The sequence below is a fragment of the Ips typographus genome, linkage group LG2, assembly GCF_016097725.1.
Source record: "Ips typographus isolate SLU linkage group LG2, UJ_Ityp_2.0, whole genome shotgun sequence".
In the NCBI taxonomy this organism is placed as follows: Eukaryota; Metazoa; Arthropoda; class Insecta; order Coleoptera; family Curculionidae; genus Ips; species Ips typographus.
Window position 1 is genome coordinate 16,606,434 of NC_138423.1, and position 23,616 is coordinate 16,630,049.

General features: G+C 33.1%; 3 protein-coding genes across 4 annotated transcripts; 1 reads left to right on the plus strand and 2 right to left on the minus strand.

Moving 5' to 3' along the window:
- The first annotated feature begins 398 nt into the window (after nt 1-398).
- Nucleotides 399-10,435, plus strand: LOC145725259 (troponin T-like). The gene is made up of 9 exons (XM_081973946.1): nt 399-558; nt 641-769; nt 8,987-9,233; nt 9,294-9,512; nt 9,567-9,659; nt 9,718-9,798; nt 9,887-9,965; nt 10,022-10,087; nt 10,146-10,435. The coding sequence occupies exons 1-9, from the start codon at nt 545-547 to the stop codon at nt 10,301-10,303; spliced, it is 1,086 nt and encodes a 361-aa protein (XP_081830072.1). The 5' UTR covers nt 399-544; the 3' UTR covers nt 10,304-10,435.
- LOC145725265 (E3 ubiquitin-protein ligase ZNRF4-like) lies at nt 763-4,768 on the minus strand. 2 transcript variants are annotated; one of them, XM_081973955.1, is made up of 3 exons: nt 4,500-4,768; nt 4,105-4,298; nt 763-1,192 (listed from the first exon to the last, which is right to left on the minus strand). In XM_081973955.1, exons 2-3 carry the CDS (start codon nt 4,296-4,298, stop codon nt 1,030-1,032), a joined length of 357 nt encoding a protein of 118 aa, XP_081830081.1. In that variant the 5' UTR covers nt 4,500-4,768; the 3' UTR covers nt 763-1,029. The 2 variants fall into 2 exon arrangements, with proteins under 2 accessions (XP_081830081.1, XP_081830082.1); XM_081973956.1 differs by lacking the exon at nt 4,500-4,768 and adding an exon at nt 4,357-4,499.
- A 1,617-nt stretch (nt 10,436-12,052) lies between the features above and the next one.
- On the minus strand, nt 12,053-23,597 carry betaCOP (coatomer subunit beta). The gene is made up of 16 exons (XM_081973941.1): nt 23,506-23,597; nt 23,318-23,433; nt 22,916-23,249; nt 20,839-21,115; nt 20,521-20,778; nt 20,321-20,468; nt 19,774-19,985; nt 19,607-19,720; nt 19,392-19,555; nt 19,141-19,337; nt 18,897-19,082; nt 16,940-17,116; nt 16,673-16,881; nt 16,432-16,617; nt 16,136-16,378; nt 12,053-12,335 (listed from the first exon to the last, which is right to left on the minus strand). The coding sequence occupies exons 2-16, from the start codon at nt 23,406-23,408 to the stop codon at nt 12,258-12,260; spliced, it is 2,874 nt and encodes a 957-aa protein (XP_081830067.1). The 5' UTR covers nt 23,409-23,433; nt 23,506-23,597; the 3' UTR covers nt 12,053-12,257.
- Between the last annotated feature and the right edge of the window lie 19 nt (nt 23,598-23,616).

Consider the following 23,616-nt stretch of genomic DNA (forward strand, 5'->3'; position numbering starts at 1 on the left):
AACAGTTTGACACACCCTGTCACTTTTTGCCTTGAACTCTTTAGGGAAGCACTTAAGGGTAAAAACAGCTGAATACAATTTTGTAAGGGATGAAATTTCCTACAACTTTCCTTATTTACACACTTTTTTGTAACACACTTAATAATTAATATTTCTGTATTTCTCTAAACCACTCTACAAACTAAAGAAAGTCAAGAATCTTTCAACAGTGGAAATTTAGATAAATCAAGGGTCAACCAATATTTTACCTAGTAAGTCCACTAGGGTGACAATATCTTTCAAAGATTATAATCGTGCCAACATACCACCTTAAAATAATCGACACTACTCATTCCTACGCTTGATTAGCGATTGAAATATTTGATAGATTTATGCCCTACTAAACTAAAAATAAACATCCTTTTGTCTGATGTCCAAATATCTAACACGTTGAATAAGAATCAGTTCATTTCCAATTGATCAAATTGACTTTTAATTAGTTGACTTCAAATCTTGCTCATTGAAACATCTATAGTTTACTTTGTACTATTTTCACTTCGCCATCATGGAGGAGGAAGAGTAAGTTTTTATTGCACTGAGAGCATATATTGCGCGAATAAAATGTTAAAAAGTGTGCATAATTTTTTACGTTTTATTAAAGAGGAGATACCGGTGATCCAGAGTTTATTAAGAGGCAAGAACAAAAAAGATCGGAATTGGATGAGCAACTCCGGGAGTACATCGCTGAATGGCGACTTATAAGGAGAAAAGAAGAAGATGAACTCAGAAGGTAAATTAGAAATTTTATTAAAGTAAGCCAGCACTTTGGTCAAAATTGAGTCCATTCCATGAGTACTAATTATACTACTTAATAACTGACTTAAACAAATCAATAAATTCAGTCATTAAAGCGTCTCATATCACAAACTCGTTATTTTAATAATACAAACTTCACAAATCTGATTGATAAACCGTATCATTTCACAAAAATTTTCAGAATTAATCCATAAATATTAATATTTCATTCATTTCAAAAAAAAAACGTAACTTTTAGAGAGAATTGTCCTTGTAACGGCAATAGGGGCAGGAACGATCTTCACTACCTCTGGCAAACCATTGGTTAATGCATTCTCTATGATAAGCATGGCCACATTTTAACTCTCTGGCGTTTTCATCCAAGTCTTCTAAACATATTGAGCATGGTATAACTGATCTGAAATTAATATAAACCATTAGATACATAATTTGATTGTGTAACTTTACTATGTGAATAATTCACTTTTCGATAGCCTATCAAAAAATATAAGTTGACACGCATTATGTCATTTTCCTGAAAAATCACTCCTAAAGAAAATACAATTCTTTAAATTTTAGTTTCAAAATAGCTATTTATGTAACCAGTTACGAAAAGATCGATTTTGTGTAACGAATGAATGTTTGTAGGGCGAGCGCAGCGAGGTCCTACAATTTGAATGAGTTACACAATAAGACATTTTCGAAACGTGTTGCATACATAATTTTTTCTAATTTTGATCAAAAAGCGGTAAAAACCATCTTTTAAAGTGATTTAACACAAATATTCACTTTTATAGCACCTTGTATAAACAGTGACAACGACATGTTATGATGGATGTCGCCCATATGTTTCTACGGAAATGCATAAAAACAGGGAGTGATGAAATGAACTTTTCATAACTAGTTACATAAAGTAAAACGTTTTGTCACTCTAATCAGTTTTGAAAAGTGTCACTTTATATGCCAAAATTAGAAAAATAGTTTTTTTTTATCATAACTGTCAGACCGTTAATTTTGAACAAATTTGGAACAAGTACTTATAGAAATAATACTCATTATGTGATGTTAATAAGGTTTGTCAAAATTGTCTAGTGGCGTAGATACAGGAACATGGATTTCATTTTTCCGCCTTACTTTCTACGTCACTGGATATTTTTCAAAAATTGTTTGTTTTAATTTTTTTGTTCCATTTGAAAGACAAAGTATCTTTTATAAATTATGACTTGGAACTTCGTTTACGAGATAATTGAGTTATTCCGTTCAACAACCCAAAACCAATCCAACCCAACTTAAAAATTGTCCTGAAAACTCTGAAAGTTTACTTAAGAAGCTTAAAAATTGTATTTGTAAGCAGTTTTCATAGTTTTCAGACAAATTGAAAGACTTTAGTATTGAAAATTGAGTTGGAAACGGAGAAAATTTACTTGAGAGGCTTAAAAACTGAGTTCACTTAAAAACAGTTTTCAGATAAATTGCAAGACTTTAGTATTGAAAATTGACTTGTAGACATGAAAAACTGCTTTTTCTAGGATTTTTGACTATAAATTTACACATTTAAACCTTGAAAATTGATTTGGACACCAAAAAGTGACTGTGAACCAATGAAAAGTGACATCAGAAGCTTATAATTTGAATTTGAAGTACTTTTTCACAGTTTTAATAGTTTAGTCTTAAATACAAGATATTGACATTAGGTTCATGAAAATTGATTTAAAGACTAATTTTTACTTTGAATTTTACTTTCTTAGAACTGGACTCTCTTTAGTGTTTTAAAACTGCTTTCAAATCGAATTTTAAGACTATCTTTACAACGTTTTTGACATAGCAGATTTAAAAAACAATTTTTACATTCACCTTAGACTTAAAAATGTCATTTCAAGCTTTGTAACTATTAATTTGACTTCTAGACACCTCAGTGCTAAAAATTCGAGCATTTCTTAAAAATCTAGACTATTTTAAGTGCTTTAAGACTGTTTCCAGCCTGAAAAATAGAGTTTCAAGACTATTTTCACAAAATGTTTGACTTATCAGGCCTGAAAGTCAGTTTGTACACTGTTCACAGTCTTGAAAATGTCATTTCATTTTTCATTTTGTAACTAAATGATACGATTTTAATCTTGAAAATTAATTTTTTAAAATGAATTAGTTTGAAAAATTAATTTGAACTGTTTCCAGTGTTTAACTGAATTGTAGACTGGTTTCAGTCCAGAAAATTGAGTTGTACACCATTTAAAGTCCTGAAAATAGACTTTTAGACTATCTTCAGTCTTAGTAAAGTCATTTCTAGCCGTACATGTCAACTTTTAGTAGTTAAAAATGAGAGTTTTTAGTGTTTACAATACAGTTTCAGACACTGAAAAGACAAATTTTAGGACTATTCCTAGTAATAAATAATAAGATATACACATTGACAGTGCTTTTCTCCCTGACTATACCAAAAAATACTGTTTTATTGCCTTGCATTAGGTTAGGTTAGGTTTTTTTGTCTGCCTTATTAGTTTGTCTCTATATTAGATTAAAAACTTCTTAAATAATTTGTTACCATATTTTCTGTTTTATGAAGATGTTTTTCCTTCTGAAAGACGCTCATGAAATAACATCATTATTTATTGAGAAAAAAATGAATATAGGGCACGCATATGATTTTAGGTTATAGGCTGTTAGGTTACAAAAAATACGATATTTCTATTTTTTCAGGATCAGAAGTAATCTAAAGCCACTAAAACAAACAATACTTCAGAATTCGGTGCTGGTTAAAATATATACAGAGTGGCAACTGTGTTATTACATAGCATTAAATTGGGAAATTATCATAAACACTGCACTATAGTTCCCATAAAAGCAAAAACGTTTGTTTGGACATTTAAAAGATAATAATCAACAAGTGCAATTACTTTTTTCACAATACAGACAAAATAACAGAGGGCATTACCACAGGAATTATTAAGGATAATTAACAAAAAAAATCTGTTTTATACATCTGACTTGATAGACAATTAGACATTTGGAGCAGATTATCATCATTATCACCTCAGTATAAGTTTTTCAAAATAATAATTGTACCGAGAATTGTACAGTTGTGACAATAACCGGAGAAAAAAGTCAAACATGAATAAACAATATTAACATAAACAATCGTGGATTTGGAAGTAAAATTCAATGGAAGCAATTTTGGTATTAGGAGTATCTAATTTCTATTGATCCATTGACTGTAATTTGTTTCTGTTTTTCACATGGAGTAGTCTTAAATTGTTATATACACGCAATGTTTACCAAAGTACCAAATTGATTTTTTTGATTGCCTACTTAATTAGTGAAAATAACACATACTCATTTCTTCGTCTATTGACTCTCGCCTGCGGTCTTTCATAACTTTGGGGTTGTTCGGTCGTGTCTGAATTTGCATTGAACAATGAATAGAGTCCATAACCAACAGCACCAATTACAGCTGCTGCACCAACTCCAACAGCCAGTAAACCAAGTCCGTCATGTTTCTTAGATCTGTCCTCTCTGTTAGCCTGCATCTGTTTGATGTCACGTAATTATTAACTAAACTATAAAAACAAGTTTGTTTGTAAATACCTTTGAGATTTAGAGGATTGTGGTGTAAAGATAAAATTTTTAAAAAGAACGTATTACTTTATACACTATAACAATAAAGACATTCTATTTTTAAACAGTAATTTTCAGGTTAAAGCTACTCGATCGCATTCACACATGCTTACCTTGGTTGAACTGTTGACTGCACTTAAAATTCTATAGTACCTGCGTAGACTGTACGATCACTGTTAAACCTGAAATTGGTACCGCTTTCGAATTATTGCTGTTTGCCTATCCAAAATATATAAACATCATAAATAAGTAAAAAGTGAAAAAGAAACTTCTGTTGTTATAATGTCAATACGTCAGTATCAATCAATATTACTGGTATTAATTTTTTGATAAAGCGTTATCTTTAATAATAAATGATGCAAGATGCTTCGTCTAGTAAATACAATTTCACATTCAGTTTGATGACGCTTTACGGAACAATTTAACCAAATTACCTTGGCACATCAGAAAGATCAATCTATTTATACGGTGCTTATTAATAGAGTTCATAACATATAGAGACGTCCGCTTAAAAAGTTTGGGCTTTAATAAGTAAAGGTTGTTTAAAATTCAATTTCAAATTAAAATCCATTTAAAATTTTAGTATCGTAAAACAAAGGTGCAAAATAGGATTTTTTTCAACTGTAAATATGTGTAATCTTACCCAGGTTTAAGCTCATTAGAGATTGCATTGCAATAGCAAATAAATAACTAGATCGCGGATTTCTAGGAATTTTGCTTTTTGTAAATAATAAAAGCAATCAACCTTGATATCTAATGTGAACGATTTACGCAAAAACACATTTGACAGATTTTTTAATGCATTTTTTGTTTCTTTCTTTTTTTTGTATTTAATTTAGTTTTTAAGTTGAACAGGCTAATTTACAATTGCAATAGCTATATTGAGGTATTGAAGGCTTCTGAGAAACAAAAACATACCAATTATCTGTTTCAAAATGGGTAAGTGTCCTACAAATTTAAACTGACCAAATAATTTCCAAATACTCCGACGTAGTCTAAAAAGTGTAAAAACATTCCAAAACACTATAGAAGCTTCAAAATGCCTTGCAAAAGCTTACAAAATAGTCTAGAAGCTTCCAAATTGAAGAGTCGAAAAGCTTCTAAATCTTATCTATAGAAGCTCTCAAAAGATTTCTAATACAGTCTAAAAGCTTTCGCATGCTTCTAGAGCAGTTCAACAGCTTCCTAAAGTTTCTAGACTGGTCTACAAGGTTCTTGCAATGCCTTATGAACAGTCTAGAACCTTCAGTGCTCTTTAAACTGTAAACGTGTAAACACTTTCTAAATGCTCCTAAAGTAGTCTAAAAAAGCAATTTTAACTAATTATGGCATGGAGAACACGAGTCTGGTGCCCGTTTTGCTGTAACTAACCGCTATTTAGTCACTGATTTTGAAATTAGGACATTTTTAAGTTTTCAAGACATGGCAGTATAAGGTCGACCGGTGCGTTGTATGATAAAATGTTATATTTAATGAAAGATTGTTATATAGGGGGCTTTGAGGAGCAATCCTGGTAAAAATTTCACACTGCTAACTCAAACCGTTTTCGAGATATTTAGAAAAAAGTCTAACGCCCTCTAGCGGTCAAACGGGGCAAGTTAGCGGTGCCCGTTCAACGTCACGTGATAGCTCTAATCATTAGCCACTTACGATCATTTAATGTATCTATACGGTGCGTTTCAAATAATCAAGTTATTCGCGATGTTTTGGAGAAATGCACCAAAATTTTGTCAAAATGAAGGTTTTTCCTGGCCTACTATACTGACCGCCGCCTGAATTAAAGTGGTTTTTAGTAAATAGTTTGAAAACGGTTAGATTTACATAAAAACTACAAGAGTGCAAAATTGTTCCTAATGGACCACTAAACCAAACTACGTAACGTTTGAACTTCAATACAGTTACCTGTATACAGGGTGTGCACGAAATTGTTAGTGGATCATTATTTTTGCTCACCCTGTACGCAATTTTTTTAGATACAATTTTTTGCTCTACACCACTGAAAAGAGCAGTTCAAGACGATTTGTTTGAGTGGTTGAACCACCCTGTACTCCCAAAAATAACCAAGCTACAGGGTGTTAAAATATTGAAGTAATTTTCGGTAAAAAGTGCATCAAAGTAGTTTTTGGAAAATATTTTGAAAACGGTTAGAATTACAAAATAACACTATAGAAACTCCAAAATGCTTCTCAAGCAGTCGAAAGTCTGCTTGAGAACGCTTTAAAAGCTTCCAAATAATCTTCAACTAGTCTAGAAGCTTTTAAAAAAATTCAAGGCAATCTAAAAGCTTCCGTATGCTTTTAAAACAGTTTAAAAGTTTCTAGAACCGCCCACAAGGTTTCAAATGCCTTAAAAGCAGTTCTTCAATGTTCCTAAAGTAGTCTAAAAATATTTCAAAACACTGCAGAAACACCAAAATGCTTCTAAAACAGTCGGAAGAAGCCTTTCAAACCAATCTAGAAGCTTCCAAAAGCTTTTAGAACAGTCAATAAAATAATACTGTTTTTGAAATATACTTATGTTTCGAAACATTTGGAATATCCTGTATGACTGACACTACAACGCTTTTGATCCCTGAAAAAGTCTTAATTAAAGTCGAAACGTTGGGAAAACTGTAATGTAGTATGGTTTCCAGCCCTAAACCCAATAGTTTTTCCTTATCTATACAGGGTGTCCGGAAAATACGTGTACAACGTTTGACGACAGACTCCTGACGTCAAAATATGTCGATCTAAGCCGACTTAGTTATATCCAAAATTGTCTCGTTTAGCCGGTAGAGGGCGTCAAAAATTTGTAAAAATATTGGTTTTTTACTAAATTACGATTATTTTTTTTTTATTTTTATATTTTTGTCGAGTGACCGGAAGTATTTTGAAGCTATTTTACCTCTTTAATATTTCCCGGTGGATGAGCTGTTTCGCCAGAAAAAAAAATTTACAATTACCTGCATACATCAAAGTAGGTATAATAAAGTTGAAATTATTTATTGTAAGAAACTAAGTAAACCAAAAACATTACTTAAGCAAATGTGTAAAATGACCGCCATCTTGCTGAATACACTTATCAATACTCTTTAAGAAATGAAATTGTACCCAATATTTTTACAAATTTTTGACGCCCTCTACCGGCTAAACGAGACAATTTTGGATATAACTAAGTCGGCTTAGATCGACATATTTTGACGTCAGGAGTCTGTCGTCAAACGTTGTACACGTATTTTCCGGACACCCTGTATAAGGTTTTGCCTTTACTGACACCATTTACCCGATATCGCCAAACTAAGTTTAAATTCTGATTCCTCTTTTGTCGAAGGAGTTCTTACCTATAGTTTAGAATGTGATATTTTTTCACTCCCTATGTCACATTCAAAACCAACCTCAACCTTAACTCGGTTTAAAATACGACGGTGCAAATGTTGGTAAAACCTCCAAACTCAACTTTCAGTATTTTTTCAATAATATTCACTTTAAAAATTATATTCTAAAAATATTTCCAAACTACTGTTTTGTGGAATAAATTATATTTGGACACATTCGGTTTACTATATCATTACCTAACCGACATAAAAAATTTGAGGAAACTATATCTCAAAAGCTTTAGTGGCACACATTAAAAAGTCGGAGGTTGGAAATACTAAAAAAAAGAAAATGATCTCTAAAAATATTGTTACTAAACATCACATATGATTATGACATACTCAAGGAATAAGCTTTCCAATCCAAATCTAATTTCCAAATTTTCGGTAAATATCTCAAACAGTGCGACAGTTACAATTTAAAAACACGTTACACGTTATATGAATCTGTAGATTTGTTTTTAATATAAAGCAAACACTTAAATTTATACTAATTTATTTCAAAAACAAACATATTGATGAGTAATTTCAATTACTTCAAGTATATTCTAAATTAGTATGGGCACTTACAGTTACTTTTTCAAAAAAATACAACGAGCAATATTGTTAACAATTTTTAGTTACTGTGGTCGCAAAAGTGTGCCAATTCATTTCCTGACATTATACATACATACAGAAATATTATTGATCTTTTGGATTTTAAGATACTATATAACTAAAGAAAATTGTTAAATTCTGAGCCTGAGGATAAATAATTACAATTATTACTTCTTTGATACGTTTTAAGACGATTATTACAGGTTATTCAAGCATAGCCTCAAAAGCTTCTCAATTTAAACCTGTATTTTTGTAGTAACTCCGATGTGCACAAATACTCCGATTACTATTAATAATTAACAAACCTATATTCACTTTTCTTACATAATGCGGATTAACAATATAACAATCTAGCAGAGGATAACATATTCGACACGACTGCGACTGCCTCTGATATCCCCAGCTGATTTCAGTATCGACCGCTGTTTGATAGCCTTTTTGCTATTTTTTTTGCGGTTAATTAATCTTAATATCACTAGCAGAAAACTTAAAAATAAACCAATTAGATAGGTAAATCAAACGCTCGCCAAAACAGTTCGTTCTTATGCCTTTCGGTCTAAATCGAATATAAATTTACTGCAAAGCTTGAAAAGTCACTAGATTATTACCTACCAAAACTTAATCAAAATTAATGGTAACAAAAAATTGCAGATTAAAAGAAAAACAAGCAAAGCGAAAAGTAGCGAGAGCGGATGAAGAAAAAGCAGCCGCTGAGCGCAAGAAACAAGAAGAAGAACGAAGAGTAAAAGAAATTGAAGAGAAAAAATTGAAAGATGCCGAGGCGAAGAAACAACGACTCATCGAAGCCGAGAAAAAGAGACAAGCTATGATGTCGGCTCTAAAAGAACAACACAAAAACAAAACCATGAATCTCGTAATCAGGAAGAAAGCTATGGCGGTATGTGCACCTCCATTTAATATACCTCAAAAAGTTTATCACCCTATTATAATTTTGTAGGCTAGTTTAACAGATGCTGAGTTGGAAAGAACCAAAACTAAGGAACAAATCGAGGAGGAGAAGAAGATTGCGTTGTCCATAAGAATCAAACCGCTCGTGTTAGATGGTGTGCCCATGGACAAGTTAAAGGAAAAGGCTACTGAACTTTGGGAAGCCATTGTAAAGTTGGAAACTGAAAAGTATGATCTGGAGGAGCGAATGAAGAGACAAGAGTACGATGTAAGTATACTTCCACTTTTTGACTTGCACATTTTAGCGGCACGACTGTTTTAGCTGAAAGAATTAAAAGAACGACAAAGACAGCAATTAAGACATAAAGCGATGAAGAAAGGTTTAGATCCTGAGGCTTTAACTGGATCTCACCCTGTAAGAATATTTCTTTCAAATATCTCTCGTGATTCATAATTGCAATTATATTTTAAAGCCGAAAATCATGTTAGCATCCAAATACGAAAGACGTGTGGATATTAGATCATTTGACGAAAGGCAGAGGCTTTTCCAAGGTGTATGTATAAATTCACTTCACACACAGTTATTCAACAAATTTAGTTTTTGGTTTAGCTAATTTTATGCAAAAAAATTCATTTACCTAGGGATACGATGCAGTCTACCTTGAGCAGCTAGAAAAGAATTGGAAAGACAAGATGGAAGAATTCATGCATAGACCTCGAAGTAAGTTTGCATTTAAATCAATATTAGCCAATATTTATAATCACATAAATATACAGGGCGATTACCCAGATGGTGCGGTGAACGACCAGGAAAGAAGCCCGGAGATCCGGAAACTCCTGAAGGTAAAATGATCTACTGATATACGATTTAACTGTTTGGTTCAACTGATCTATATTATAGGAGAGGAAGAAGTGGCTAAAGGAGATGATGTGGAAGTGGAAGACACTTTGATTAAAGAAGTGCTACCGAAGGAAGAAGAAGACGACGATTTGGAAGACGAAGAAGTGGAAGTGGATGAAGAGGAAGATGATGATGATGATGACGAAGACGAAGAATAACCGAAGTACTCTTAACTATAATATTCGAACCTGATACTTATAGCACCTCTTGTAGTTTGCTAGGTTTATACAGTCATAAACTGAAGCAAATCTGAAATATAAACTGGATCAAATAAAAGACAATTAATTAATTGATTTCTATTTTATTAAGAGTAGAAGCGAATTGTATGTAGAATTTCGTGGATATACCTGTTTTAAGACCATGGATGGTGACAGATGTACTGCGACCTGATAAGCTCTATTGTACCCCAACTTCTTCTGCCAACTCAAGGTTTCTTTGTTCATAATAGCCGCTCAAAATACAGTTCTTTTAGGAATTTCTTCTACAGTTAGCTGGTATAATCCCAGAACACTCCAGCAGCAGGATGTGGTGGGGTGTATCTGGATCTTCTCCGCAGAATCTGCAGGTACTGTCCTCTTCCAGGCCTAGCTTTCTTGGTGTTTGTTCTCTGAGTTGATAATGCCCCGTTGGAAATCCCGTTATTGCTTTGAGACTAATTTTGCTAAGGTTAATCAGTGTCTTCAATTTTGCTCGGTTAAAATTGCCGAGGAGAGCTTTGGCCTGCCACAGTCCTGGAAGTCTTTGCCAGTGTGTTGCTCTCATTTCTTCTTCAGCTTTATTAAGTTCTTCTGGCTCGATCAGTGGCCTTGATGACCCTTTTCGTGCCAGTGTATTTGCTTGTTCATTCTCCTCTACTCCGACGTGCTCTGGAACCCAGAGGATTACCTTGTTGTTCCTTTCTAGATCATTGAGTTTTGCTACGCATTCCAAAACCATCATCGAGTTAATGTTAGATCAGCTCAGCATTTGATAGCTGCATGGTTATCGGAAAATTGAACTGAATACCATTTTCTATAACGTGAATTTTCGCTTGAAAAACGCTAGGAAAGTGGCGAATGAGTTTGGAGTATTTAGTGCGAGGCCCGAAGATTTCTGCTTTTAGATCCGTCCGTATACCATATTGGCCTGGAATCAGGAATGAGAGGGGCAATCGCCTTTTAGAATTTTGCCAAGAGGAGTGTGGCAATTACAAATACTTGGTTTCAACTCCCACCACGCCGACTTTATACTCGTACGTGGCTATCCCCAGCAAATAGTACACAAAACTTAGTTAGTACGCAACCAAGTAGACTATATTCTTATCAATAGCCGATTTAAGTCATTCGTCAAGAAAGCTTGCAAAATACCCCGGAGCAGACGTACCGTCTGACCATGTGTTGCTGGTGGCAGGCTCACTCTGGCAAATGTCAAGAAATCAAATAGCAATCGAACAACAGTAACAAATTGGAAGCATTCGAGATGTGGCTATACCGCAGAATGCTTAAGATACCGTGGACTGCAAGAAGAAGTAGAAGTAGGTACTGTCCAGCATCAACAAAGAACGTGAATTGTTAACTACCAGCAAAAAGAGAAAGACTGCATACCTGGGGCACATCATGAGGAACGAAAGTTATGAGTATTTACAGTTGTTCATCGAAGGTAAGATAATAAGGCCGTAGAGGAATGGGAAGGAAGAAATTGTCATGGTTGCGGAACATAAGATAGTGGACAGGAGTGAATGACATACAGACCCTCATGTATACCGCAAGAGAGAGGAGATGGAAAATCTGATCGCAAACATCCATTAGTGGATAGCATCCGAAGAAGAAGAAGTATATTATATTATGGTATTTTTTTATTTGGAAATTCAACAAAAAATTGTTGTTGTCATGAATGAAACTAAAATAAGATGATAAAAAGAAGCTAAAACAATTTAAATTAGTTTATTTTTTTTAATATTGGATAAAAACATATACAGGTTGAGTGACAGCATGGCATAGAACAATATAATTTGCTTAAAGAACTTAATTAAGTGTTCATCTTATTTCAAAAATATTTGCGTATGGAAACATTGCGTAGTAATAAAACAGTCCTAAATAACTGAAACTTAAACAAATTATGTATTATAAACACTTAAGCAGCCACCACTTTCGATTGTTGGGTGGATTTTTGGCTGCTGTTTATTTTGTCTCCCAAACTAAGAGCCATTCCCTGGAAAAAGTATATAAATTACTACAAGTGTACGGAAAACAGTTTCAACAATGAAAAACGGAATAACACCTTCCAGTTTTAAAAAATATAATTCTTTCTTTTTAGATTTCTTATAGTCTCCAGAATACCCATGTTTCCAGCCAAATTGGGAGCATCTAGTAGTAATTTAATAATTTTTAAAAGACTGCATATTCATATTTAAATAGACACTTTATGATAATTAGCAAATAGCTATTTATGTAACCAGTTACGAAAAGATCGATTTTGTGTAACGAATGAATGTTTGTAGGGCGAGCGCATCGAGGTCCTACAATTTGAATGAGTTACACAATAAGACATTTTCGAAACGTGTTGCATACATCATTTTTTCTAATTTTGACCAAAAAGCGGTGAAAACCATCTTTTAAAGTGATTTAACACAAATATTAACTTTCATAGCACCTTGTATAAACTGTGACAACGACATGTTATGATGGATGTCGCCCATATGTTTCTACGGAAATGCATAAAAACAGGGAGTGATGAAATGAACTTTTCATAACTAGTTACATAAAGTGATAATTTTCGTAACTAGTTACGAAAAGTAAAACGTTTTGCCACTCTAATCAGTTTTGAAAAGTGTCACTTTATATGCCAAAATTAGAAAAAAAAATGTTTCTAATTACCATAAAAAAGCTACCACGAGTATCTGTTACTTACTAATAAACTGCGCGCCACCTCAACCGGGACAGTGATTATTTTGGGTAATTTTTAAAACCTTACCATTTTTAAACGAAACTACAGATTTTGATGTAGTTTGGACTACAATTGATCAATAATTTGTTTTGGGTATGTTTTAACTTAAGGAGCATAGCATTAGCATCCCGTGACTCAAGAAATAGTGATGTATCCAAAAAATGCGAATGTCGTCTTTTTTGGATAAATCAATATTTCTTGAGACATGGGACGTTAATTGGGAAACGCCCAAAAACATCCCGAGATATTGACCTAAATAAGACTTCCTTATGTTAAAACAAAAAACCATTTTTTGGTCAATTGGGGACTACTTGAAAATTTCACTTTTTTGTACACACTTCTTTCACACCCTGTATAAGGCAGTTAGAGTGCATTAAAAGCAAAAGTTTTTTACATCAGTAAAGAGCCAATAAACTAAGCTCAATGACGGTCCAAACCGCATTAAAATCTGTTGAATTGTTTCAGAATGGCGTAGTTTTAAAAATGACCCAAAACCATCACTGTTGACGGTTCACGTTCTGCAACCATACTAATTTCTTATCTCCTAATCAGAGACTAAGTCAGAATAATTCACATATTTTTGTGAATTATTATTTTCTTGATGAAGTATATTCTCAATCTAAACATATCACTATAGCTGGGGATGGATTTTACTGAATCTGATAGAAAACTATCTGCTACATTGTGTAGAAGGAGGTTTTTTACGGACCTAAACATTTGTCAATTAAAGAATTGTTTAAGTGGCATAGATTGGCAAGAACTATATAATTTTGGAGGAGTTGATGCTAACTACGATTATTTTTTTGACCTTTTTTACCACCAGTTCAACAGTTGCTTTCCCCTGACTACTTGTCGGAATAAAAGTCGACCCAACTGGGTGACAAATGAAATCAAGCAGTTTTCTCAGCACCTTAAAGATCTTTATGTCTGGTTCAAAATAACTGGCAGTGAAGAAACTCTCAATCAGTATAAGATTGAGAAGAAAAACTATTAAAAATATCTCTCTGACTATATTAATGACAGTAATACTGCGGGCTCAAAGAACAAAATGAGTACTTGGAATATTTTTAATGTTGAGCCAAATAAACAAAAAAAAAAGGGACAGAAATAACTTTGAAGATCCATGACGCAGCTCTGTGATTTGAGCCGAGTTGGGTGGCTGAAACATTTAGTTCCCAATTTAAATTACCAGCCCAAACGGCGATACCCTTATCTTATACTCAAAGTAAACTATTTCCAACCCTTTTTTTGGGACCAGCTGATAGCAAAGAAATATTTCAAATTCTTACAAATTTACCTAATAAGTACAGCTGAGGACTTGATGAGGTGCCTTTTAACATACTCAAAGCAATTGCCGAATACATTTCCGATCCCTTAGCAGATTTAGTGAACGAATGTCTGTCTACTGGACAACTTCCAACAAAACTGAAGGTCGCTACACTTGTGTCAATTTTCAAAAATGGCGACCAACAGTCCGCCTCCAATTATCGGATCTTTGCTCTCAGCGTTCTCAAAGGTATTTGAGAAAGCCATCTACAGCCGAATTGTGCATTTTTGGATGCACACTCTATACTTTCTCAGTATTGCAACTCTTGCAACTCAGAGATCCACTGAGCTTTCAATATATAATACATTGTCGTACCTTCACAACCGCCTAGATTCCGGCAAGAATGCGGTTGGCTTATACTTTGATCTATCAAAAGCATTTGACACAATAAGTCATGATATACTCTTAAATAAACTACGTTCCTATGGTATAAGGGGACAAAGTGCTTCTCTGATTGGTTCATACTTGACAAATAGAAAACAGAATGTTTGTGTCAGATACGAAGGTAGATATTATTATTCCACAACTGTCACAATAAATCAGGGCGTACCCCAAGGTTCAATTTTGGGGCCGTTACTTTTCATTTTGTATGTGAATGATTTAAATGTAGCCCTAGAAAGAGGCAAAATATGTCAATATGCGGATGATACTTCAGTTATTGTCTGTAGGCCATCCATCAATCAATTGTCTACTGATTCCTGCCGGATAGTCAGAGAGATACTAGAATAGTGAAATAAAAATTCCTTAAACTGGAATTCAGACAAGACCGGACTTCTACACTTTTGTAAAAGTAATGATAAAATGGCTTCTATATAATATGTCCATATAAACCATAGTTCACTTCCATGTACCGATAGCTTAAAATTTCTTTCTTCTTCGACGGATAAGAGATATTATTTCTACTCAAAGTATAACACTTTTTTACTTTGGATGCGTACAGTCCGTCTTAATGTACGGCTTTTGGATCTTTTGGGGTTCATCGTAAAATGTACAGATAACTTTTGTGGCACAAAAACGAATAATCAGATGTATACTCAAATTATCTCCACAAACATCATGTAAGCCATACTTTAAGGAACTAGGAATACTTACAGTGCCATCTCTATATTATTTGTCTCTAGTAATGTTTGTTAAAAAAACACCCGCATCTTTTTGTGCTCAACATGGACATGTATGACAACAATCTTACTTTAGTCACAAGAACAAGAGGAGATTTGAGAATTCCCCAACATCAATCAACCTTTTTTCGAAAGGGGCCACAATACAAAGCAATCAAAGCATATCTGCTGCCTTCTACTGCTTCCTAGTTACCTTAAGTCAATTGAGAATGTAAAAAAAATTCGAAAATCTGTGATAAGCTTCCTGTTGGAAAAGTGTCTGTACACATTTAAGTTTAATGCAGCTTTTGCTGAATAGATTTAGTGTCAATTATTAACCAGTGGGTACTCTTTGTTGTACCTGGAATTGTATTTTGTGCGTTGCTTATGTTACTTTGTAATTGTGCTAGCAATAAAGAGTTTATTATTATTATTATTATCCTTATACTGTAGAAATTTTGTTAATGAATATTAAGATATTAAATGTTTTACTTTCCATAACAAACACCTTTTTATCTAAATAATTGTTGACTAAAAATAAGTTATTATAAGGTAACACAACAACAAAAGCACAATTAAGTTTGAAATTAATATTTTGTGTAAAGTAATCAAAAATTTCAACTAAAAGCAAAAAAACTCACCTGACTCTTGGCTCTAATCCTGATATGACCTTGAACAGGAGCATCAGGTTTATTAAACGGTTTCTCAATGCTAAGATTGGCCAAAGCATCTTCGCCGAAAATCGACTTGGCATACATATTGGCGGCCATAAAACCGCACTGACCAGAAAGTGCTTTTTCCGGTGTTAAACATTTCATATTTGTGCTCTTTATCAGATGTTTCAAATACTCATTTAAATCAGTCAACTGCGTGTTAACGGTCACCTAAAAAGTTTTTTTTAAATCGATTTTTAGTAACAGGCATGAGTCAAATCTACCTTATTTTCCCATTCAAATTCAGCCCACATCCTCATAAATTCACTATCAGAGCAGGAAGCTGGAACAATATAATCCATAATGTCAATGTGGATATCATTTAAAACCACCACATTTCTGTCAGAAGCGGCGCCAGTGACGTCGTAGACGATATTACCGAAAATAATCCCGTTTTCGGTTGAAGCCACCTAAAAAATCACAATTAAACACCTTTATGCCAATATAAATTTCAAACAACTTTACTTTAACATTGGCCTTAATATTGCAAAAATCTTTCGGTGCTAAAACCACCGGCTGGGGTTTCTCTACAAGTTTCAGGTCGCCCAAAGTAGCCAATTCCAAAGTGCAATTTTGCAGAGTGTCGTTTGTTTGGTTGACTATGAGAACATCCAAAACTATGTCGTACTGGTTAACGTGAACGTATGCTTCTGCATAAACTGGATCAGAGAAACCTGCATCGAATTTAAAGGTTTTTTTATATGCTTTTTTAATGGCATCTTTTGTGCATACCGGTAAGTTGAGTGACTTTGTTAAGTTTATTAGTCCCCAAACTGTCCGCGCCGGACGCTCTACCACCAACTAAAGCCTGTGATAGAGATGTTTCAAATACGTTTTCGCCTAATTCCCCTCCCTTGTCTGTTTCCAGTTGTAGGAAACTGATAGGATCATCTGTGTGGATTTTAGCACCTTCAAATATTAATAAAATTAACAAAAATATTTCAAGAAATCTAAGAAATAATATATTCTAAAACACCTTATTTAGTTTTTGTTTTCTATAATTTCATTTGTTTTTATACTCTCTTTGTGATGAGTTCACTTTTAGAAAAATAAATTATAAGTACCTGGAAGGTACTCACCAACTTGCTTATTTTAAATGACTGACAATTCAAAGTATATTTTATGTTTCATAATCGGGTCTGGTGTAATATAGGTGCCACCGTATTTTTGTTTTTTTGTGGATGAAATTGATGTCAGATTGTTTATTTAACTAAGTTCTACCCAAAAAAGAGTGGATGAAGCTGTTTTTTGGAAAAAACATCTTAAAAAAACGCTTTGAAAGTGGTCTGGTTACACCAAGTCTAGGAAAAATTCCTCCCCCTTACTACTGGAAATGTGCAACGTTGCCAAACCGAAGGTTCAAGAAAACGATATAAACCGTCTGTACACAATTTTTTTTGATACAATTTTTTGCTCTACATCACTGAAAAGAGCAGTTCAAGACGATTTGTTTGAGTGGTTGAACCACCCTGAACTCCCAAAAATAACCAAGCTACAGAGTGTTAAAGTATTGAACTAATTTTCGGTAAAAAGTGCATCAAAGTAGTTTTTGGAATATATCTCGAAAACGGTTAGAATAACAAAAAAAAACACTACAGAAACTCCAAAATGCTTCTCAAGCAGTCGAAAGTCTTCCAAAACAGTCTAGAACTTTCCAAAAGCTTTTAGAACGCTTTGAAGGCTTCAAAATGATCTTCAACTAGTCTAGGGGCTTTTATAAAAAAATTCAAGGCAGTATAAAAGCTTCCGTATGCTTTTAAAACAGTTTAAAAGCTTCTAAAAGTCTCTAGAACCGTCTATAAGGTTTCAAATGCCTTAAAAGCAGTCCAGAACCTTCAATGTTCCTAAAGTAGTCTAAAAAGATTTCAAAACAAACACCAAAATGCTTCTAAAACAGTCGAAAGCCTTTCAAAACAATCTAGAAGCTTCCAAAAGCTTTTAGAACAGTCTAAAAGATTCCAAATGCTCTTCAACTAGTCCAGATGCTCCCAAAAGATATCAAAACAGTCTAAAAGCTTAAAAAAATTCTAGAACAGTCTAATAATTTCCAAATGCCTCTAAAGCATTCCAGAACCTTGAATATGCTCTTTAAACTGTCCAAAAACCTTCCAAATGTCTCTATGTCAAAAATCTTTCGTATGCTTCTAAAGCAGTTTAAAAGCTTTAAAAAATTTCCAGAACTCAAAAAAAGTAAAAATATTTGCATTTCTGAAAGAGGAAAGTAATTTTAATAATTTTGCTTATTAAGCGCTTTTTTTCACGATTTTAGTGCTTTTTAATCCGGACTCTACATTACGGTTAAAATAGCATCCTTGCAGTCGAGTGGCCATTATTAAGGTCAAAATGTTGTTCTGAAGGTCACGTGACCACTTTTACCACTGAAAGAAATTTCAGAGGGTGATATTGTTTTCAACATTCCAATTCACCTACAAATTCACGTGACTATTTTCAAGACTCAAATGGAATCCTGAAGATCAGGTCACTCTTTTTACGATTAAAATAGGTATCCTTGCAGCCAGGTGACCATTACAAATGTGTAGCTTAAACTTTAAGAAAAATAATTTAGCACTAATTCAAATTTAGGTTCATTGTTAATTTGTAGGTATAAACCGGGCAGAACATTTCGAATAGTACTGAGAGAATTTAAAAAAATCAAAGTAAAGGAAAACATTGTTTCATTTCAACATACCTGCTTTTTCCTTTGCTTTTTGGTTGGTAGCTTCCTCCAATTCCTTAGCTAAAAGCATGTCTTTAAGAGCCCTTCTGCTGTATTCCGTAAAAATTTCAATAATAGCCGGTGATCTATCTGAAATCACTCTAAGGCAAAACAGAATATGATCTCTGTCATCGTTTGTAATGGGTTTAGTAGTTAAGCCTGAAATTGTTTCTTACTTTCTTCAACAACACTTTAATGGATAATGTTTAAATCTCACCTGACTGTCCCAAATGAATTACACCGCTCATAATCAACAAAACTTCAGCGTCAAACCTATTGCGTTTTTCTACAGGAGCTAAGTTACCACAGCGCAACGCCAATTTAGTTAGTGTAGAAGCCAAGGCTGCGCCAATAAAGAAATCACCATCCACCAAGTACTGTCGCAATTGTGGCCGTTTTTCTTTTGTAGATTTTCTTCAAAAAGTTTAAAAATCAAACAATTTATCAAAATTTGTTTTGTCAACTTACTGTACGGAATTGAACGCCGACTGAGTGGCATACGTTCCGTCAGAAGTGACCAAAGTGGTAACCACAGGACCGTTAGTATTAGTTTCCTGTTTTTCATCTACATCACCCTGAGTCAGGCGATTTTCAGCGGCTACTAATGAGCCTTCCCCCAATGTCAAAGTCACCTAATCATCACCAGATTAATTTCAACCAAAACCTAACCAACGCATACGCACTTCTTTTATAACGGCCTCAATATCTGGAAGTGAAGTGGCGTATTCACCCAAAATCCACAACGCTGCACGATGAACTTTAACTGATTTAATACTGCGGAAGGACTCAAGTAGTTTCTGAGTAAAAATGTTTATTTTTTTAAAGATCACAAGAACTATAACAACCTTACTTCGATTATTAACGGACGAAGATTTTCGAATTTCTGAATAGCCTCACGGATAAACACTAAAACGTCCGTTGCAGCTAATTCGTTATTGTCTGAAAGGAATTCTACTAATACTGGAATTACAACGCTTGCGACGTCCGGAAATTTGATGCAGCAAGAGTGTAAAGTCCTGACCAAAAGTTGCCTGTATTTTCCAGTATCTTCTTGTTCAGAGTCTGAATATAAATTGAAAAGTTTTAATAATCAGTGATAAATAATGTTTACGAAAAAGAAGATTTTAAACTATGAAAATCGTCATAAGTATTAGTGTCTGTATGATTGTTTTATTCATAGAGATATATCAATGTTATAAACATGCACTTCTTTCTTCTGGGATTGAACCTGTTGTTGTTTTAACTGTTATACAATATCGACAAGTAAATGACAAAAATTACTGTACACTTCTAACTTATAAACACAATTTTCGAATGACGTTCTTTTAATATACAACATTGTGGTATGAATGAGTTGTAAAGATTTCAACCTCCAAAACCTAAAACTGTTCACTTACCTAAAGTTTTCGAAACTTCTTTCTTCAAAAACAAAACCATTTCTTCAATATTTCTTGAGTTTACTAACTCCATTGTTAAATTAAGAGTTTTTCTTCTGACTTCCAAATCCGGACTTGATAAAACTCTTAAAATGTCCATTACCAGATCCTTAAAAGTTTGTTAAAAATATTACAATTTAATAAATTGTTTTATTAAATACCTGCAACACTCTATTGTAAGTAGGATGTTCCCCCAGACCAACCAACTTATCAAGAACAATCAATTTAACATTATTATCGCTCTCCTTGACAATTAAATCGATGTAGCAAGATGCAGCTGCACGAATAGCAGTTGGAGCACTAGACAAAGTAACTAAAGTGCCTGCAGCTTCATATCTTACTGCTGCGCTGTTTGAGTTTAGTAAATTATAGATGCATCGAATAAATCTCGATCTTTCAGATGGATTTGTATGGCAGACCTGAGAAGCATTTACAGATCCAGAATATTTTAAAATTCACTGTGAGATTAACCGTCATACCTTATAAATCAGTTCGACTATAACCAATTGTAAAATATCTCCAAATGAGGTCACTTGATCCAAGCAAGAACTTAAGTAAGCTAAAGCTCTATCTTGGTCTGCATGCAAAAGCATTAAGAAAGCGTTTCTTTTGCACGACATGTCCTGTTCTCCATCCAAGTAATTTGAGATTAATTCAGGTGCGTCAGGAATTAAAAATTCAAAGTTGCGGTATATTGTGAAAATTGCTAATACTGCATTTCTGCGCACGTAACTGTGTCGATGATCCAAACAAGCCCTAAAATCCACCACTGCACTTACTTTCACTACAAAAAGTGTGGTAGCCAATATTGATTTAGTCAAATATAATTCAGTCAGAAGAATACATAAAAATTATTCTTGAAAAAAGTTTACTGAATGACATAACAAAAATTATTTAATTTTGTTGTTCCTAATTGGTTATGGTATCAGAAAATCAGAATACAATTATTATGAACATATTTTCCCATCAACTAAAATGAACATTTTGATTGGTCAGGACCAGAGTACAAATTATGTGAAATGTTTCAAAAATAGAGCAAACGGTTCTGCTTTAAATCAGATGTTTCCTGTATTTAGATTCATGAAGCTTTGTTATGGGTGTTTCATTAAAATTAATAATAAAAGCAAAAAACAAAAATATACATAAGGTTATTGTTTGTCATGAAAAGTCAAGGAATCTGTTCTGCTCAGGATTACTTCAAAACTATTTTTCATTGACATAAATCAATGAAAGAACAATTTTTGACAGAATTCAGAAATGTGCTTGTAACCAAAGCTTTTGAGCTTGCAATGGATAAAATTGAAAACAAATATTATCATAAAACTATAAATAAAATATAAAATGTATTTTGTAATAAATGGGTACTCTCATCAACCAACTTCTAAAACATATCTGTGTTGTAATTTTGAGAAAAAACAAGATGAATAATATACACGGTACCCAAAAATTTTAAATTTTATACTTTAAAAAGCTGCAAATCATAAACAAAATCTTTTTAAAATATTGTACATATATTAGAAAAATAGATTCAATAAATATGGTAGACTAGAAATATAACCACCTGCAATAAATAAATCATCTTACCAAAACCCCAGTGTCTACACTCATTTTGAAGAAAGAGAACACAAGAAAATTGACCTAATAGACCAAAAAAACAAATTTCAAGAATACATTTTTCTGCAATTAGAGCATTTTTAGTAATTAATACTGAAAATTGAACTCTTCAATGATTGAATGACATTTTCCATTATGGGGCAAAATAAAAATTTGTCAAAATTGCACTTTTGACCAAAAATGTAATTTTTCCAATTTTTAAAAAGTTGTTTACTTGAAGTATAATCAATTTCACTAAGTCATTATTAAAAAATGATAAAAAACTAGAAAATGAGACAAAACTCGCGTTATTGAGATACTGAATCTAAAAAAGTAGTTAAAAAAACCATCAAATATGATTCCCAATTTTTAAATTTTCTTTTAAAAATTAAAAATTTTAAAATACTTTCTTTGTGCTTATTTTATCTAATTTAAGGTTTTTCAGTATAAATATGGCCTTTAGTGTGCATTGGAACAATATTGAAGCAAAAAAAACATAAAATTTTGACAAATAATTACATTTTTTAAATATTTTTAAATGTTTAAACTGCTTGTTTCACTTGCAAGGTCCTTTGATATAATTATGCCGTTTGCTGTGCATTGCAACCCTTAGGGGCTAAACAAAAATTTGGCAAAATTTTAATTTTGCCCAAAATGTCATTTTTTTAATTTTTGAAAGGTTGTAACTTTTTTATTTGAACTGCAATCAATTTCACTAAATTGCCATTAAAAAAGGGATTTCACAAAAACAGCCAAAACTCACCTCTTCATGTTTTTAATGTGTGATAAGCTGATAAGACAGATGTAACACTGATTTTTTTCTTTAAAAAAAATGTCAAAAACAGTAAAATACTGCAAAATTATATGATTGTATGTTGTAATTATTGATTGACACTACCAACAACAAACAACAACTATTAAGTATCACATCTTTCTGAATAAAAAAATATATTATTATCTCACCTTATAGAGGGCATAAGGGGTTCTAATAACTCAGGTTCTTTTAACTTGCACAAAAACCTTAAAGTAGAGCCTCTCAAAAATTCATTAGGATGTTGCAAATCCTTTCGATAGGCATCACAAACCAATATCATTTCCTGCAAAAGTTTACCATCTGGAGTGGTTTTAGGGACGATTTCCCAAAAAATCAACAACAGCTTTTTTGCTGTATGATCTTGCAGAGGCAATACATAGCGGATAATGATCATTAAAAGACCTGGAGGCAACCTCTCACCCGATAGTATCATGCGAATGATTTTCTTCAGTGCCTCAACTTTTTGTTCTGTATCACCCTTTTCTGTGTTAAATAAATAAAGGGAATATCAGTAGCATGTCTAAGATCATGGTAATTTTATGATTACATACCTAAATCGGACTTTAAATGCATTTCGTTAAAGGGCTCAGAGTCGGAAGACACGTTTAATAACGTGTAACAAGGTTGTTCGACGTTCGCCATTGTAAAGTCAGTCAAGGAATCAACTCTGGAATAATCTCAATACAGTTATGAGGGTTTAAATCTATATTTTTTCACAAAAATTAAGAATTTTCATTACTTTTCTTCAAAAATACCATTCGGCAAGTAAACAAAAAGTGTACGTGGACGTGTCAAAGTCAGCTGTCAAAGTGTCAAAACACGAATCACACTTTTGACATCCACGTACGTA

What these genes read in the sequence shown, in the direction of transcription:
- LOC145725265 (XM_081973955.1), bottom strand. Translation starts at nt 4,298, where the DNA reads ATGCAGGCTAACAGAGAGGACAGATCTAAGAAACATGACGGACTTGGT. An exon ending in GTCAATAGACGAAGAAATGA is followed by an intron (nt 1,193 to 4,104) that starts GTATGTGTTATT and finishes TATTAATTTCAG; the next exon opens with ATCAGTTATACCATGCTCAA.
- betaCOP (XM_081973941.1), bottom strand. Translation starts at nt 23,408, where the DNA reads ATGGCGAACGTCGAACAACCTTGTTACACGTTATTAAACGTGTCTTCC. An exon ending in TTCGTCCGTTAATAATCGAA is followed by an intron (nt 19,721 to 19,773) that starts GTAAGGTTGTTA and finishes ATTTTTACTCAG; the next exon opens with AAACTACTTGAGTCCTTCCG. An exon ending in AATTCATTTGGGACAGTCAG is followed by an intron (nt 19,083 to 19,140) that starts GTGAGATTTAAA and finishes AAACAATTTCAG; the next exon opens with GCTTAACTACTAAACCCATT.
- LOC145725259 (XM_081973946.1), top strand. An exon ending in TGAAGAGACAAGAGTACGAT is followed by an intron (nt 9,513 to 9,566) that starts GTAAGTATACTT and finishes CGACTGTTTTAG; the next exon opens with CTGAAAGAATTAAAAGAACG. An exon ending in GGCAGAGGCTTTTCCAAGGT is followed by an intron (nt 9,799 to 9,886) that starts GTATGTATAAAT and finishes TCATTTACCTAG; the next exon opens with GGATACGATGCAGTCTACCT.